The sequence below is a fragment of the Colossoma macropomum genome, unplaced genomic scaffold (genome assembly GCF_904425465.1).
Source record: "Colossoma macropomum unplaced genomic scaffold, Colossoma_macropomum, whole genome shotgun sequence".
Taxonomy (NCBI): Eukaryota; Metazoa; Chordata; class Actinopteri; order Characiformes; family Serrasalmidae; genus Colossoma; species Colossoma macropomum.
The window spans coordinates 418,439-435,000 of NW_023495965.1; the positions used below are offsets into that span (position 1 = coordinate 418,439).

Below are 16,562 nucleotides of genomic sequence, written 5' to 3' on the forward strand. Positions count from 1 at the left end.
ACCTCTGTTACTGTATGTGAGCCCTGTTACTGTAAGACAGTCTTGTTGCTGTAAGTCAGCTCTGTTACTGTATGTGAGTCCTGTTACTGTAAGACAGTCTTGTTGCTGTAAGTCAGCTCTGTTACACAGCTCTATTAGTCATATCTGTTACTGTATGCCAGCCCTGTAACTGTCACTGCTTTTACTGTAAGTCACCTCTATTACTGTACATGAGCCCTGTTACTGTAAGACAGTCTTGTTGCTGTAAGTCAGTTTTGTTATTATAAGTCAAACCTGTTACTGTAAATAAGCCCTGTAACTGTAAGTCAGCTCTGTTACACAGCTCTATTAGTCATATCTGTTACTGTATGCCAGCCCTGTAACTGTCACTGCTTTTACTGTAAGTCAGCTCTGTTACTGTAAGTCAACCTTATTACTATAAGTTAACCTTGTTACTGTAAATCAGCCCTGTTACAGTAAGTCAGCTCTGTTACTGTAGGTCAGCTATTTTACTCTAAGCAAATCCTGTTACTGTAAGTCAGCTCTGTTACACCAAGTCAAATCTGTTACTGTAAGTCAGTCTTGTTACCTTAAGTCAAACCCGTTATTGTAAGTTGGCCCTATTACTGTAAGTGGGCTTTGTTACTGTAAGTAAACCTTGTTACTATATGTCAGCTCTGTTACTCTAAGTCAAACCTGTTACCGTACATCATCTCTGTTCTATGGCTAAAAGTAAGTCCAGTTACTGCAAGTAAACATGGTTATTGTAAGTCAGCTCTGTTCCTGTAAGTCAGCCATGTTACTCAAAGTCAACCCTGTTACTGTAAGTCGTCTTGCTGCCTTAAGTCAACCCTGTTATTGTAAGTCAGCTCTGTTTTTTGTAAGTAGGCTTTGTTACCTTGTTACTGTACATCAGCTCTTTTACTGTAAGTCAAACTTGTTACTGTAAGTCACCCAGGTAACTGTAAGTCAGCTCTGTTACTCCAAGTCAACCCTGCTACTGTAAGTCAGCCCTGTTTTTGTAAGTAGGCTTCGTTACTGTAAGTAAACCTTGTTACTGTAAGTCAGCTCTGTTACTGTAAGTCAGCTCTGTTACTCTGCGTCAGCTCTGTTACTGTAAGTCTGACTGGCCTGACGTTAAAAGTGTTCCACTTTTTGTAGAGTGATATTTAATTGAATGTAATTGAATGACAAGTTGACCATCTAAGTAGGAAGGAAGTTGATCCTCTGAATAAAATGTCATGTTTTTCGTTCTCCATTCACAGCCGTCTCTCTTTCTGTCCATCTTCTGTCTCCCTGTCTTCCCATCTCTCTCTCTATATCCAGCCCGTTCCTGTTCATTCCTCTGAATTCAATTCCACTCATGTCAAACTGTCTGAATCAGTGAGAGATGATCCAGCTAGACGCCTTCATTTGTCTGCTTTACCAAAGATAAAGAATTCTCCCCAAAAACAGGTGAAGCTGCGGTTTTTTTAGTGCTTTCTTTTTTTCCTCTGTGACATGACAGAAAACCATTTTGCCAGTCCAGCTAAGCGCTGCGAGGGTCCGATGAAACACGTGGGCAGGAATGCAGCCAGCAACTTAGCGGGAGGGAAGAATTTCATAAAGCTGCCATGATTCAATTGAGGGAAAACACACACACATATGCTGTCGGGATGGATGTGAATTCCTGAACGTGTGTAGGACACATTGGACACGCGCCAACTAAATCACGACCAACCGTCGGGCAGCGGCGCAGGAGGTGGATCGGGGTTAAAGATCCATGTAGGAAACATCCGAAAACACACTTTCCCAAATCCATAATAACTGCATCAGAATTCCAACCACATTTACACTTTTCATGCCCTTTATTAGAAACACCTACCTTGTGGTTCCACTATGTGGCCACTTTATTAGAAACACCTACCTTGTACTTCAATTAACTGTCCACTTTATTAGAAACACCTACCTTGTGCTTCCACTATCTGGCCACTTTATTAGAAACACCTACCTTGTGCTTCAATTAACTGTCCACTTTATTAGAAACACCTACTTTGTGGTTCCACTCACTGGCCACTTTATTAGAAACACCTACCTTGTGCTTCCACTAACTGGCCATTTTATTAGAAACACCTACCATGTACTTCCACCAACCGGCCACTATATTAGAAACACCCACCTTGTGCTTCCACTAACTGGCCACTTTAATAGAAACACCCACCTCGCGCTTCCACTAACTGGCCACTTTATTAGAAACACCCACCTTGTGCTTCCACTAACTGACCACTTTATTAGAAACACCCACCTTGCGCTTCCACTAACTGGCCACTTTATTAGAAACACCCACCTTGCGCTTCCACTAACTGGCCACTTTATTAGAAACACCTCTCCTATATCTCCACTATATGTAGATGTTCAGTTACAGACTCTAGAATTTTACCTGTTGCTGTACAGTTTATTAGCCCCCTCTATTCTATTTCATTATTGGTCAGCTTCTGACCACAGTCTCTCACCATGATGAGGCCTCACGGCCTGCTGAACGTCCGTCCCGTCCAGTCTAATGCTGCCGATCACAGAGAGCTCAGAGTCAGCCCAGTACAGCCGCTCTCCGTAGTAATCGATCGCCAAACCTGTAGAGACGCAAACAGTCCTGGTACACTTACTGAGCTCTGTAGGCATAAAGTCAGAAACATAGTCATTTCTATAAACAACATGCAGCACATCTTACCAAGCGACAACGGCTGCTGTGATAACCACTAAACAAATAAAACTAAATTTAGTCCTGCCACTGTTTAAATTACCGCTTATTTACATATTGCACGTCTTCGTTAATAAATAAGACTCCACCTTCTAGTGAACTCTTCAGGTCGTTACACACCAAACTCAGTTTATTCATTTGATTTATTTGGATGACAGTCAATTAATTTAAACATGTGTATCAATTAAAAGTATCTTGAACATCAAACCCCGTTCTTCAGGCTGCGAAAATGTGACGTTATTTTATTCACGACCTGTCAGTGGCGACAAAAACTCACTGACCGATCACAGTCGTCCCAGGGTGACAACCAAGATGACCAAGCAGCTTCAAGGAAATAGCACTTTTTCACAAATGCTAGAAGGACCAGAATCTCCAAAAACATCAATTTAAATGTGGAAGAACTTGTGATGAAGCTCTTCACGCTGTTTTGACTTTTCCTAAATGGACACCAGCCCAGTGTCTCCGTTTGTCCATTTTCTTTGCTGGGAGCAAAGAATCGGGTCTCCTTTGCACTGAAAGACATTCAGCCTGTTTGTTTTGTGCTTCGTCTCGTGTGGAGCTGCATCTCCATTGTGTATCAGCGGTCAGCATAAAAATAGTGAGATATGATTATTGGTCCATATCGTCCAGCCCTACCTGTCGGCCTGCGCAGGTTCTTCTCCAGCAGAACGCGACGCAGAGAACCATCCATGGCCGCCTCCTCAATGTGTGAGTGGTCACCAATCACTGTCCAGTACATCATCCTGGACAGAGGGAGTTCCGTGTGATGTAATGCATTCTACTCAACTAGAATTCATCTAATTAAATAATTACATTTAAGCAACTGGAGTAAATGATGATAATCTTGAGTTCTAAGGGTTAGCTTCAGGTTAGCATTAGCTTTTGCTCTCTGTCTCCAGCAGTGTTGGTTCCGTACCCTCGGACGGGGTTTACGGTGATGGCGAAGGGCTCCCCCTGCAGGTCAGTGATGAGGCGGGTGCAGTTGGGTCCGCTGAGCTGACCCACGTTGATGGAGTAGCGCAGGCGCCTCCAGTGGGCAGTGTAGTAACTGAACCAGTGCATGCGGGAGTGATCCGTCCAGTACAGAGCGCCCGTCACCCAGTCCGCAGAGATATCCCTCGGCCTCCGGAAATCTGGACACTACGCACATTATTATAAATTAATGATATTATATAAATTAATTATAACAACATTATTTCTAACAATCATATTATGTTCTTTATTTATTTTAAAAACTAAGCTGAAACAGCTACAAATCAGCTACAAACAGAAATGTAAATGTTTAAATACACATATAAAAGGAAACAGTTATGATGGCTGCCTGATATTTTAAACCTCAACGAAGGAAATAAACCATGCAAGAGCGTCAGTTTACTGTTAAATATTAAACATGGAGATACATTCTCAAACGTGCAGCATACAGATGTGTTTTCAGCACCTTGGATCTTATAACGATTTATTACAACAACAATATTTTTAGAAATACTATGATAATAATAATAATAATAATAATAAGAAGAAGAAGAAGAAGAAGAAGAAGAAACTGGGTTATGAATATTTTTATCATATTTGTTCTGTTATTACTGTTACTTTTCTCCCACAGCCGAACCTCTTTCACTGCCAATATTCTTTCAATGGAACAAAACTCTCCCACCAAAACTCTCCCACTCCCACCAAAACTCTCCCACCAAAACTCTCCCACCAAAACTCTCCCACTGCTAAACTCTCCCTCTCCCACCAAAACTCTCCCACTCCCACCAAAACTCTCCCACTCCCACCAAATCTCTCCCACTGCTAAACTCTCCCACTCCCACCAAATCTCTCCCACTGCTAAACTCTCCCACCCCCACCAAAACTCTCCCACTGCTAAACTCTCCCACCCCCACCAAAACTCTCCCACTGCTAAACTCTCCCACCCCCACCAAAACTCTCCCACTGCTAAACTCTCCCACTCCCACCAAAACTCTCCCACCAAAACTCTCCCACTCCCACCAAATCTCTCCCACTGCTAAACTCTCCCACCCCCACCAAAACGCTCCCACTGCTAAACTCTCCCACCCCCACCAAAACGCTCCCACTGCTAAACTCTCCCACCCCCACCAAAACGCTCCCACTGCCAAAACTCAATCATTGTCAAACCTCTCCCACTGCCAAAACTCGACCATCGACAAACCTCTCCCACTACGACCAAAACTCTCCCACCAAAACTCTCCCACTACAACCAAAACTCTCCCACCAAAACTCTCCCACTACGACCAAAACTCTCCCACCAAAACTCTCCCACTACAACCAAAACTCTCCCACCAAAACTCTCCCACTACAACCAAAACTCTCCCACCAAAACTCTCCCACTACAACCAAAACTCCCCCACCAAAACTCTCCCACTACAACCAAAACTCTCCCACCAAAACTCTCCCACTACAACCAAAACTCTCCCACCAAAACTCTCCCACTACAACCAAAACTCTCCCACCAAAACTCTCCCACTACAACCAAAACTCCCCCACCAAAACTCTCCCACTACAACCAAAACTCTCCCACCAAAACTCTCCCACTACAACCAAAACTCCCCCACCAAAACTCTCCCACTACAACCAAAACTCTCCCACCAAAACTCTCCCACTACAACCAAAACTCTCCCACCAAAACTCTCCCACTACAACCAAAACTCTCCCACCAAAACTCTCCCACTACAACCAAAACTCCCCCACCAAAACTCTCCCACTACAACCAAAACTCTCCCACCAAAACTCTCCCACTACAACCAAAACTCTCCCACCAAAACTCAACCATGGTCAAAGCTCTCAAAAAACCCTTAAAAAACCTTCATAAGCTTTAAAATCTTAACATTGTGTGCTTTGGCAGTAACGGAGTGGACACGTTCACTTCAAGAAAGCTGAACTGAATTACAGCTGAGAGAGAGAGACGGACAGAGAGAGAGAGAGAGAGAGAGAGAGAGAGAGAGAGAGAGAGAGATAAGGTTCAATCATAATATTCTCTCTCTCACATATCGATATGTAATTACTGCTCTACTCTTTGATGTCACAGAATAAATCTTTAGAGGAGGAATCAGTGTCACCTACTGTAATCAGAGAGCCAGAGAGAGAGAGAGAGAGAGAGAGAGAGAGAGAGGAAGAGAGAGAGAGAGAGAGAGAGAGAGAGAGAGAGAGAGAGAGAGAGAGAGAGGGGGGAAGAGAGAGAGAGAGAGAGGGAGAGGAAGAGAGAGAGAGAGAGAGAGAGAGAGAGAGAGAGAGAGAGAGAGAGAGGGGGGAAGAGAGAGAGAGAGAGAGAGACAGAGAGGAAGAGAGAGAGCTAACGTAGCCCTGCAGTCTGTCCTCTTTACTCTCTGTGAGAGGTGTGTGGTGCTGATGATGTAATCAGAGTGTTGGAGGATCTAAAGTTTTCACACCTGCTCATAATCACTCTCTCACGGCTGAATCTGATTTAACTATAAATAGACACACCTGACTCTGTAAAGGGAGAGAGATGTTGATGAAGATTAGAGGAAAAGACAGAATATCCACTAAAAAGACTAACAAACGTTTACTGATGGATGATAAAAGCAGCAGAGTGATCATTACACATCACTCACGCCTCCCGGCTCACTGTAACCCTTTAATGTGGTGCAGTTTAACTCTTTAATGATGTTACTGTTCTAAGACCAACGATGAAAGCAGGAGCATCAGCCGACTTATTCTTCTTATTTATTATTGATGGTTCAACTGTGGACAAAGTCAGAAGCTCCAAATTCCACGGTGTGCACATCACTGACGACCTCACCTGGACCCTCAACACACCTGACCTGCTGTTTCACCATCTCAGACATCAGGACCATGCAGCAGATTGAGGGGAAGGCTGAGAAGATCACTGAGGTGTCTTTACCCAGCACTGACAACTCCTGGACTAATACAGACCCTTTCTAATATCTACCTGGACTAATCTAGACCCTCTCCAACATCCACCTGCACTAATCTAGACCCTCTCCAACATCCACCTGCACTAATCTAGGCCCTCTCCAACATCCACCTGTACTGATCTAGACCCTCTCCAACATCCACCTGCACTGATCTAGACCCTCTCCAACATCCACCTGCACTGATCTAGACCCTTTCCAACATCCACCTGGATTAATCTAGACCCTTTCCAACATCCACCTGGACTAATCTAGACCGGGACTAATCTAGACCCTTTCCAAAATCCACCTGGACTGATCTAGACCCTTTCCAACATACACCTGGATTAATCTAGACCCTTTCTAACATCCATCTGGACTAATCTAGACCCTCTCGTACATCTATTAGGACTAATGTAGACTCTTTCCAAAATCCATCTGGACTAATCTAGACCCTGTCTAATAGCAACCTGGACACTATATTAGAAATAAATTAGTAGAAATAAATACGTTTCTGACCACAGGGCCAGGTTTCTGACCATAACCGCTGTTGTCCAGCTATTATTTGGGTGGTGGTCCATTCTCAGCACAGCAGTGACACTGACGTGGTAGCTTGGATGTTTTTGTTGCTATTTTACTCACAATGGTTCCACTGCTCCCCCGGCTGGGGGTCCTGTCCCCTAGCTCTCTGTAGAAAATCCCCCCAGGGTTAAACTGGGTCGCCCACACAAACTTGTGCAGGTGAAAGAGGGCGTCCATCCCCACGATGCGGGCGTTATCGGCCAGTCGGGCGAGCTGGGTGTGTCCGTGGCTCTGATTAAACGGGTAAACAAAGCTGTGGATCTCCGTATCATTTGCCACGTACAGCACCTGATCCTCCGGGCCTGAGGAAAAAAAATAATATTCACAAATTCACTACCTGACAACAGCTTTCAAACACACATTCATCTCCTGGCTTTGACTGACAATAAGAAGCATCGTCAGCAATAACAAAACTATAATGGACTGTTATAGAAATGTTTTATTATTAATTTGTTGTCACTCACTCAGTTCATTCAAACAAAACAAAGGAAAATCAAAGACAAAGAAAAGTGGAGAGACATGCAGATTCAGACTTGCCTCCAGAACAAAGAGAGTTTTGTTATATAACAATATAACTCATTAAATAAGTAATTAGCTGGTTAATTGAGCAATTATCAGAGACGGCTCTATCTAACAAGCAACATAAGCAGCTGCTTATGGGCCTGCAGCCACCAGGGGGCCCCCTGACAACCTTTAGGTATGGTGAGTTACTATTATGTTGTCTAATAAGACACTGGAATGAGGGGAAAAGTGACTGATCATGTCTTAAAAAACAGAAGACAGTGATAAAAAGTTCAAAGATTAATGAATCGGTTTCATTTTGAATGGTTCACTTTTTTTTTTACTCTTTTGTTTTTGTTTTTGTTTTTGCTTTTGGTCAGAAAACAAGTAGTAGTCAATCTGGACGGCAAATGCTGAGATGCTGTTAGAACCTTATTAACATTCCATCATAAGAAATACATAAAACTGACCATTTTTTAAAAAAAATGTACACAATTTACACCACTTGTGGTCGTCATTGTTATTAGTTAGCCTCTAGTTTTACTGTAAATTAGGTAGCAACCTGTTTTGCTAATGTTATGCAAATAAAGTTTGGATTCGTAACTTTAACATTTCCTTAAGACTATTTATATGATTTATATGCGTAAATATTCGGATTATGACCGGCCCTCACACAATAATTCTGAAAATAAACAAACATGTCACGCAGAGTTCAGATAAACAGACGGCTAAAATATGAAAAGGTCACATCAAATAAATTACTAACATTATAAACTAATATTACATATTAAAATGATAGCTTGAAGCCTCTGTGGACATATTTTTCTATTCTCCCCCCCCAAAAAACTCCTGCTCAGGGGCCCAGAATGCCACAGTCGCCCCTGTGGATCACATTTAAATGATGATATAAAGTAAACTCACTGAATATTAACTTACCTTTAGTGATACATTCACCATCAAACTCTTTAAAGTTCCTGTCACAGGTGCATTTATAGGATCCTTTAGTGTTCGCACAGTACTGAGAGCACACTCCAAACATCAGACACTCGTTCACCTCTGAGAGAGAGAGAGAGAGAGAGAGAGAGAGAGAGAGATTTGTTCATATTTTCAGTAAATAATGTGCTAAATGTCTTGTATCTTCATTTGTCTCTGATATTTGGAGGGATTTGATAATGTGTTTGATAATCCTACACATGTGCAGTACTGTCTAAAACTCGTAAAACGATCTGTACAGCCATTTATCTGGAATAAATACAAATAAACAAATAATTCATTGTGTAATAATTACTGTTTCTAAAGCTCTCTGTGAGGAAATTCAACCCTTATTAAGCTAAACCTCTTTAATCAATCCTTCATTAAGTTAAATCTGTTTAATCAATCCTTTATTAGGTTAAATCTTTTTAATCAATCCTTCAATAATGTAAATCTGGTTAATCAATCCTTCATTAAGCTAAATGTGTTTAATCAATCCTTCATTAAGTTAAATTTGTTTAATCAATCCTTCGTTAAGTTAAATCTCTTTAATCAATCCTTCATTAAGTTAAATCTGTTTAATCAATCCTTTATTAGGTTAAATCTTTTCAATCAATCCTTCAATAATGTAAATCTGTTTAATCAATCCTTTATTAGGTTAAATCTGTTTAATCAATCCTTTATTAGGTTAAATCTGTTTAATCAATCCTTTATTAGGTTAAATCTTTTTAATCAATCCTTCAATAATGTAAATCTGGTTAATCAATCCTTCATTAAGCTAAATCAGTTTAATCAATCCTTCATTAAGTTAAATCTTTTTAATCAATCCTTCATTAAGCTAAATCTGTTTAATCAATCATTCATTAAGCTAAATGTGTTTAATCAATCCTTCATTAAGTTAAATCTGTTTAATCAATCCTTCATTAAGATGAAACTGTTTAATCAATCCTTTATTAGGTTAAATCTTTTTAATCAATCCTTCAATAATGTAAATCTGATTAATCAATCCTTCATTAAGCTAAATCAGTTTAATCAATCCTTCATTAAGTTAAATCTGTTTAATCAATCCTTTATTAGGTTAAATCTTTTTAATCAATCCTTCAATAATGTAAATCTGGTTAATCAATCCTTCATTAAGCTAAATGTGTTTAATCAATCCTTCATTAAGTTAAATTTGTTTAATCAATCCTTTATTAGGTTAAATCTTTTCAATCAATCCTTCAATAATGTAAATCTGTTTAATCAATCCTTTATTAGGTTAAATCTGTTTAATCAATCCTTTATTAGGTTAAATCTGTTTAATCAATCCTTTATTAGGTTAAATCTGTTTAATCAATCCTTTATTAGGTTAAATCTTTTCAATGATGATTAAATCAGTTTAATCAACCCTGGAGGAGTGGATGAACTGAACCTGTGTTCTTCTGTCCAAGATATCAGTGACCTCAGAAATTCTTGTTTATGTATTTATGTTTATTTGTATTTATTCTAATGATATTCAGTGTTTTACTGTCAGAAGCACACTACACATCTGCAGACGTCCCTCTCTCGGTACCTTCACACGTCTTGCTGCGCTGATCTCTCCTGAATCCGGCTCTGCACTCACACACCGGCCAAGCGGCCGTGAGACTGCAGAAGGCGTCGTCTCCACACAGCTGTGACTGTCCTCTGCAGTTGCCGTCCACCGACACTACAACACAGACAGAGCTACATCAGCACAGGATAACAGCTCCGAGGCCCGCACAGCTGCCGTCCATAAACGGAGCTCAGTCCTCAGAGAGGGATTACACTTAGTGTTTAGTGTCGGACAAGCTCGGACGCTCCGATGGGAGTGAAGTCAGGAAGTTAGGAAGGAAAGTCCTGTGTTTTTTGGGAATGTCCTAATCTGATCTGGAAGACTGGCCTGGCTGCTGAAATCTACTGTTAGGTCTTCATTAAACTGATGGCTTTCACCAAACTGGTGTACATCACGTCTCCTGACTGGGACGCTGCTGGTGTACACCACCTCTCCTGACTGGGACGCTGGGAAACTTTGTTTTATTGTGAAAACTCACACTGTCTGCAGTCTCGCTCGTCCGAGCCGCCGTCACCACAGTCATCAAACAGATCACACTGCAGCTCCGCCGGAATACAGCGGCTGTTAGAGCAGGAAAACTCCGCCTTACCGCACGCCCTCGCTTTACCATCCACACCTACAGAGAGAGAGAGAGAGAGAGAGAGAGAGAGAGAGAGAGACAGAGAGAGAGAGAGATAGAAGGAGTAAGAATGAGGAAAAGAAGAAAAAGAGAGGTAGAGAGAAAAAGGATAGAGATAAAGAGAAAGAAAGTGAAAAAGAGAGAGAGTAAATACAGTAGTCTGTATAGATGTGTATCATACTCTAATGCTTTAAGGTGTGTGAGTGTGAGAGTGAGTGTGTGTGTGAGTGTGAATGTGTGTGAGTGTGAGTGTGAGAGTGTGTGTGAGTGTGTATGTGTGTATGTGTGAATGTGTGAGTGTGAGAGTGTGTGTGTGTGAGTGTGAGTGTGTGTGAGTGTGAGTGTGTGTGTGTGTGAGTGTGTGTGAGTGTGAGTGTGTGTGTGTAAGTGTGAGAGTGTGTGTGAGTGTGTATGTGTGAGTGTGAGAGTGTGTATGTGTGTATGTGTGAATGTGTGTGTGTGTGAGTGTGAGAGTGTGTGTGTGTGAGTGTGTGTGTGTGTGTGTGTGTGCTCACCACACTTCTCCTCATCTGAGTTGTCTCCACAGTCGTTCGCTCCGTTACACACCTGCTCTGTCCTCACACACACTCTGTTGTTTCTGCAGCGGAACGGTCTGCTCGGAGGACACAGCAACCTCACTACACACACACACACACACACACACACACACACACACACACACACACACACGTCATACTTACACAAGTTCCCACTGATCAGGAATGTGTGCTTGTATACGGCTTTTCATACAATCTTTGTGTGAATGGGGTAAAACTTGTACATCCAGCTGCTGCACCTCTGCTCTACTAAATACTCCGTTTCACATATACTATCTCAGGCCAGGCCCCCAGGCACAAATTCACTGTTCTGACCCGCACTCATCTGTTTTTGTTTTTTCCCTCATCCCTTGTTTCTCCCATAGACCCATTCATTTCTGCCCCCACACAAGCCCAATTATTTCTTTGCCCGACAGCCACCAAACTGCATGTATTCACTCAGGGCAGGTCCTCAAACTCTACTGCACAGTCATACTGACCCGCACTCCTCTATGTGTCATTTTCTCATCCCTCGTTCCTCTCATAGACTCCCATTCATTTTCAACAACCGGTAGCTACCACTTCGCAATTCATTCATAAGGCAACAATTTAGCAACCACCTGGGATACCATTTCAACCACCTAGCAACACCTTAGCAACCACCTGGGATACCACAGCAACCACCTAGCAATGCCCTAGCAACCAACTTGGCACCTTGGATAACATATTAACCACCCACGAACACCTTAGCAACCACCTGTGATACTATAGCAACCATCTGGGATTCCTTAGCAACCCCCTACCAACACCATAGCAACCACCTGGGACACGACAGCAACCGCCTTGCAACAGCTTAGCAACCACCTGGGCTATCATAGCAACTGGCTAACAAAACTGTAGGAACCACCTTGGATACCATAGCAACCTCCTATCGACCCCTCAGCAACCACTTGGAATTCCATAGTAACTACCTATCAAGACCCTAGCAAGCTTAAAAAATACCATAGCAACTACACGGCTACACCTTAGCAACCGTTCTAAATTGCTTAATCACAATCACTCTTCATTTTCTTCAGGAAACGCACTATTCTAGCTTTTATTATTACTATTATTATTAGTAGCAGTGATATTAATAATGTAGTGTAATTAACATTAATTATCTTATAAAATGTGCCATAACTTTTACACAGGCCAGATTTGTTTTTCTCCAATACATTAAATTCAGTGAATAAACAGTAGCTGTGCATTAAAAAGTGCAGAGGTGCGTCTCTGTAGAGGAAACTCCTAAACCTTCACCTATGACTTTACATGTAGTTACATACTTATAGGATATACATTCATATTTTATAGGGTTTCGTCCCACAACGTTACGGACTGCTTTCAAGGATTTTTCATACGTCGTGATACGCGTTGAGAGTGAATCGTGCAAAACACAAAACGATCAACCAGCTTCTAAGACTGAACTTCGGAGGTGTGTCTGCAGATTCTTTGAGGAACTGAAAGTGAGTCTCCTGAGAAGAATGGAAGCTGGAATAAAGGGAAAGAGAGACTCACTGACTCACACAGCTGAGAGTAGAGTTAGTTGGTGAGAATTCTGGGTAATTTTTCTGTAATTTTCCCTGAGTAGACAGTAAACCCTGTGTTTGACTCTGTTCTGTGTCTCTGTGAGAGCCGCTCAGAGGATTTCACTAAAAACTCACACTCACTCAACACGACATGAATAAAGATCAGAGCGCTGCTGCCCGAGGTTCGCTCTTTAATCATTAATGGGACAAACACAGCCATCAGAACGGCTAATCGAGTGGATTCTGTGATGAACTGCGGCAGCTCCGGCATTCAGATCACTCAGCCGACGCAGGATAGAAAACAAACAGCTTTCTTTAACGTCTCACTCAGGATCATTTTCCTTCGGCTCGTTTGAGCGTCTTATTATTGCTACAAACACCCACCCTGCGCTTCTAATACCGGCCACTTTATTAGAAACACCCACCCTGCGCTTCTAATACCGGCCACTTTATTAGAAACACCCACCCTGCGCTTCTAATACCGGCCACTTTATTAGAAACACCCACCCTGCGCTTCTAATACCGGCCACTTTATTAGAAACACCCACCCTGCACTTCTAATACCGGCCACTTTATTAGAAACACCCACCCAGCGCTTCTAATACTGGCCACTTTATTAGAAACACCCACCCTGCGCTTCTAATACCGGCCACTTTATTAGAAACATCCACCCTGTGCTTCCACTGACTGGCCACTTTATTAGAAACACCTACCTTGTGCTTCTACAAACTGGCCATTTTATTAGAAACACCTACCTTGTGTTTCCACTAACTGGCCACTTTATTGGAAACACCTACCTTGTGCTTCCACTAACTGGCCATTTTATTAGAAATGCCACCTTCTGCTTCCACTAACTGGCCACTTTATTAGAAACACCCACCTTGTGCTTCTAATACTGGCCATTTTATTAGAAAAACCTACCTTGTGCTTCCACTAACTGGCCACTTCATTAGAAACACCCACTTTGTGCTTCCACTAACTGGCCACTTTATTAGAAACACCACCCCATGCTTCCACTAACTGGCCACTTTATTAGAAACACCACCCTGTGCTTCCACTAATTGGCCACTTTATTAGAAACACCCACCTTGTGTTTCCACTAACTGGCCACTTTATTAGAAACACCACCCCATGCTTCCACTAACTGGCCACTTTATTAGAAACACCCACCCTGTGCTTCAACTAATTGACCACTTTATTAGAAACACCTACCTTGTACTGCAGTTCTGATTCTGAATAAAGCTGATTAGACCATTGCTAATGACTGTAGCCAGACAGCTTCGTTAACTATCTCTCTCTTACTTATATCTTACTATTACTACTGATTATCTAATCAGCTGTTATTTCTATCATGGTACTGGTAACTTATTTGATGTTAGTGATCTTCAGCCAATGTCTGAGTTGACCTGTCCATAATTATTTAATGATGACCAGCAGTCATCACTGCCTTTTACCTTAAACACATCGTATCTGTGGGTTTAATTTAGTGTAAACGTACCACACATCTCTGAATCTTCATCAGAATTATCCCCGCAGTCATCCTCACCATCACACAGCCACACCAGCAGCTTACAGAGGGTGTTATTGCAAACAAACTCATCAGGCCGACACGTCAGGCCACCTGGAGACAAACAACCAGAAATAACATCAGAAAGATATGATTAGACTATTTTTCTGGAGTGTATTAATATTTATAGAATTACTACATGAATCTGTAATCTTTACCTTTCCACAGCTAAATTCTGCTGCAAATTCCTTTAGAGATTTTTTTCAAAAACATAACACAGCTTTGGATGCAAATATCAAAAATTCCATGTTGGCACTCAGAAAACAGTACCATTGTCCTCCTGTTTGAGGGCCTAAAATGTAGTTATATATTGAGTGTCATGGTAAAAACTCAATGCAAACTCAAAAAAATGGATGATGAATATCAATAAACTACATAAGCTACATTTTTTTTAACCTAACTATGCTTTATTTATGTTTTAATGACCTCTTTATTTTAAATAAACAATGGAAGTGCTCAGTTAAGACTTATTAAGGTTATTTTTGAGAACATCTCAGGTTTATAGAGAGCTGCTAAGTATATTTTTATGAACAGTTTAGCGTTTGTCTGATGGTATTTAGTATTTTTTCAATTGGAAATTCATGAATTCTGACCAGCAGCTCTGAAACAGGCAGCCTGCTGTCAGAGAGAGAGAGAGAGTTATGGCAGGTGTCCAATGCAAATGGACACTAATAAGAGAAGAGTGAGCTTAATAAAGTCAGACGGAGCTCCAGGCTGAGCTGGATGAGGCTGCATAATAACACACTGCTGAAATAAATGCTTAAAATTTTGGAGAGTGAAACAAAATCCAGGTAGAGTAAAAAAAATGATGAAAAAAGATGACAAATGTCTGATATTCTTTCCTGAGAGTTTGCATTTTGTAAGTAAGGTTTGCATCACATTCACAGAAGCTGAATTAAACTTAAATACGGTTCCTCACACTTTAACAATCAGGCAATTAAAGTTCCTAGAACTTTAACCAATCAGGGAACTAAGGTTTCTTAACCTTCTACCAATCAGGCAAGTAAAGTTTCTCAAACTTTCATTAATCAGGCAACTAAACTTTCACAAATCGGGTAAATAAAGTTCCTCAAACATCTAACAATCAGGCAACTAAAGTCGCTAGAACTTTAACCAATCAGGCAACTAAAGCTCCTCAAACTTCTACTAAATAAGCGACTGAAGTTCCTAAAACTTCTGCCAACCAGGAAAATAAAGTTCCTCAAACTGCCACCAATCAGGCAACAAAGGTTCCTTAAACTTCAACCAATCAGAAAAATAAAGTTCCTCAAATTTCTGCCAGTCATGCAACTGAAGTTCCTCAAACTTTTACCAATCAGGTAAGCAAAGTTCCTCAAACGTCTACCAATCAAACAAATAAAGTCCCTCAAATTTTACCAACCAGGCAACCAAAATTTTCTGAAATGTTTACCATTTGGGAAAATAAAGTTCCTCAAACTTCTGTCAATCAGGCAACTAAAATTTCTCAAAATTTCTACCAAATAGGCACCTGAAGTGCCTCAAAGATCTAGCAATGAGGTAAGGCTACTCAAACTTCGGCCAATCAGGCAAATCAAATTCCTCAAACTTCTACCAAATCAGGCCAATAAAATTCCTCAAACTTCTACCAAATCAGGCAAATAAAATTCCTCAAACTTCTACCAATCAGGCAAATCAAATTCCTCAAACTTCGGCCAATCAGTCAAATCAAATTCCTCAAACTTTGGCCAATCAGGCAAATCAAATTCCTCAAACTTTGGCCAATCAGGCAAATCAAATTCCTCAAACTTCTACCAATCAGGCAAATAAAATTCCTCAAACTTCGACCAATCGAGCAAATCAAATTCCTCAAACTTCTACCAATCAGGCAAATCAAATTCCTCAAACTTCTACCAATCAGGCAAATCAAATTCCTCAAACTTCTACCAATCAGGCAAATCAAATTCCTCAAACTTCAGCCAATCAGGCAAATCAAATTCCTCAAACTTCAGCCAATCAGGCAAATCAAATTCCTCAAACTTCTACCAATCAGGCAAATCAAATTCCTCAAACTTCGACC

The 16,562-nt window shown here is 41.2% G+C and overlaps 1 protein-coding gene across 1 annotated transcript in view; it reads right to left on the bottom strand.

Moving 5' to 3' along the window:
* Window positions 1-16,562, bottom strand: part of lrp1ba (low density lipoprotein receptor-related protein 1Ba) — a 333,352-nt gene that overhangs the window by 30,885 nt on the left and 285,905 nt on the right. The window contains exons 72-80 of the mRNA XM_036564311.1: window positions 14,456-14,578; window positions 11,372-11,494; window positions 10,716-10,853; window positions 10,217-10,351; window positions 8,629-8,748; window positions 7,252-7,493; window positions 3,633-3,856; window positions 3,353-3,459; window positions 2,472-2,588 (exon numbers count right to left, since the gene is read on the bottom strand). Coding sequence (XP_036420204.1) covers window positions 2,472-2,588; window positions 3,353-3,459; window positions 3,633-3,856; window positions 7,252-7,493; window positions 8,629-8,748; window positions 10,217-10,351; window positions 10,716-10,853; window positions 11,372-11,494; window positions 14,456-14,578 — 1,329 coding nt within the window. The remainder of the gene's footprint in view (window positions 1-2,471; window positions 2,589-3,352; window positions 3,460-3,632; window positions 3,857-7,251; window positions 7,494-8,628; window positions 8,749-10,216; window positions 10,352-10,715; window positions 10,854-11,371; window positions 11,495-14,455; window positions 14,579-16,562) is intronic.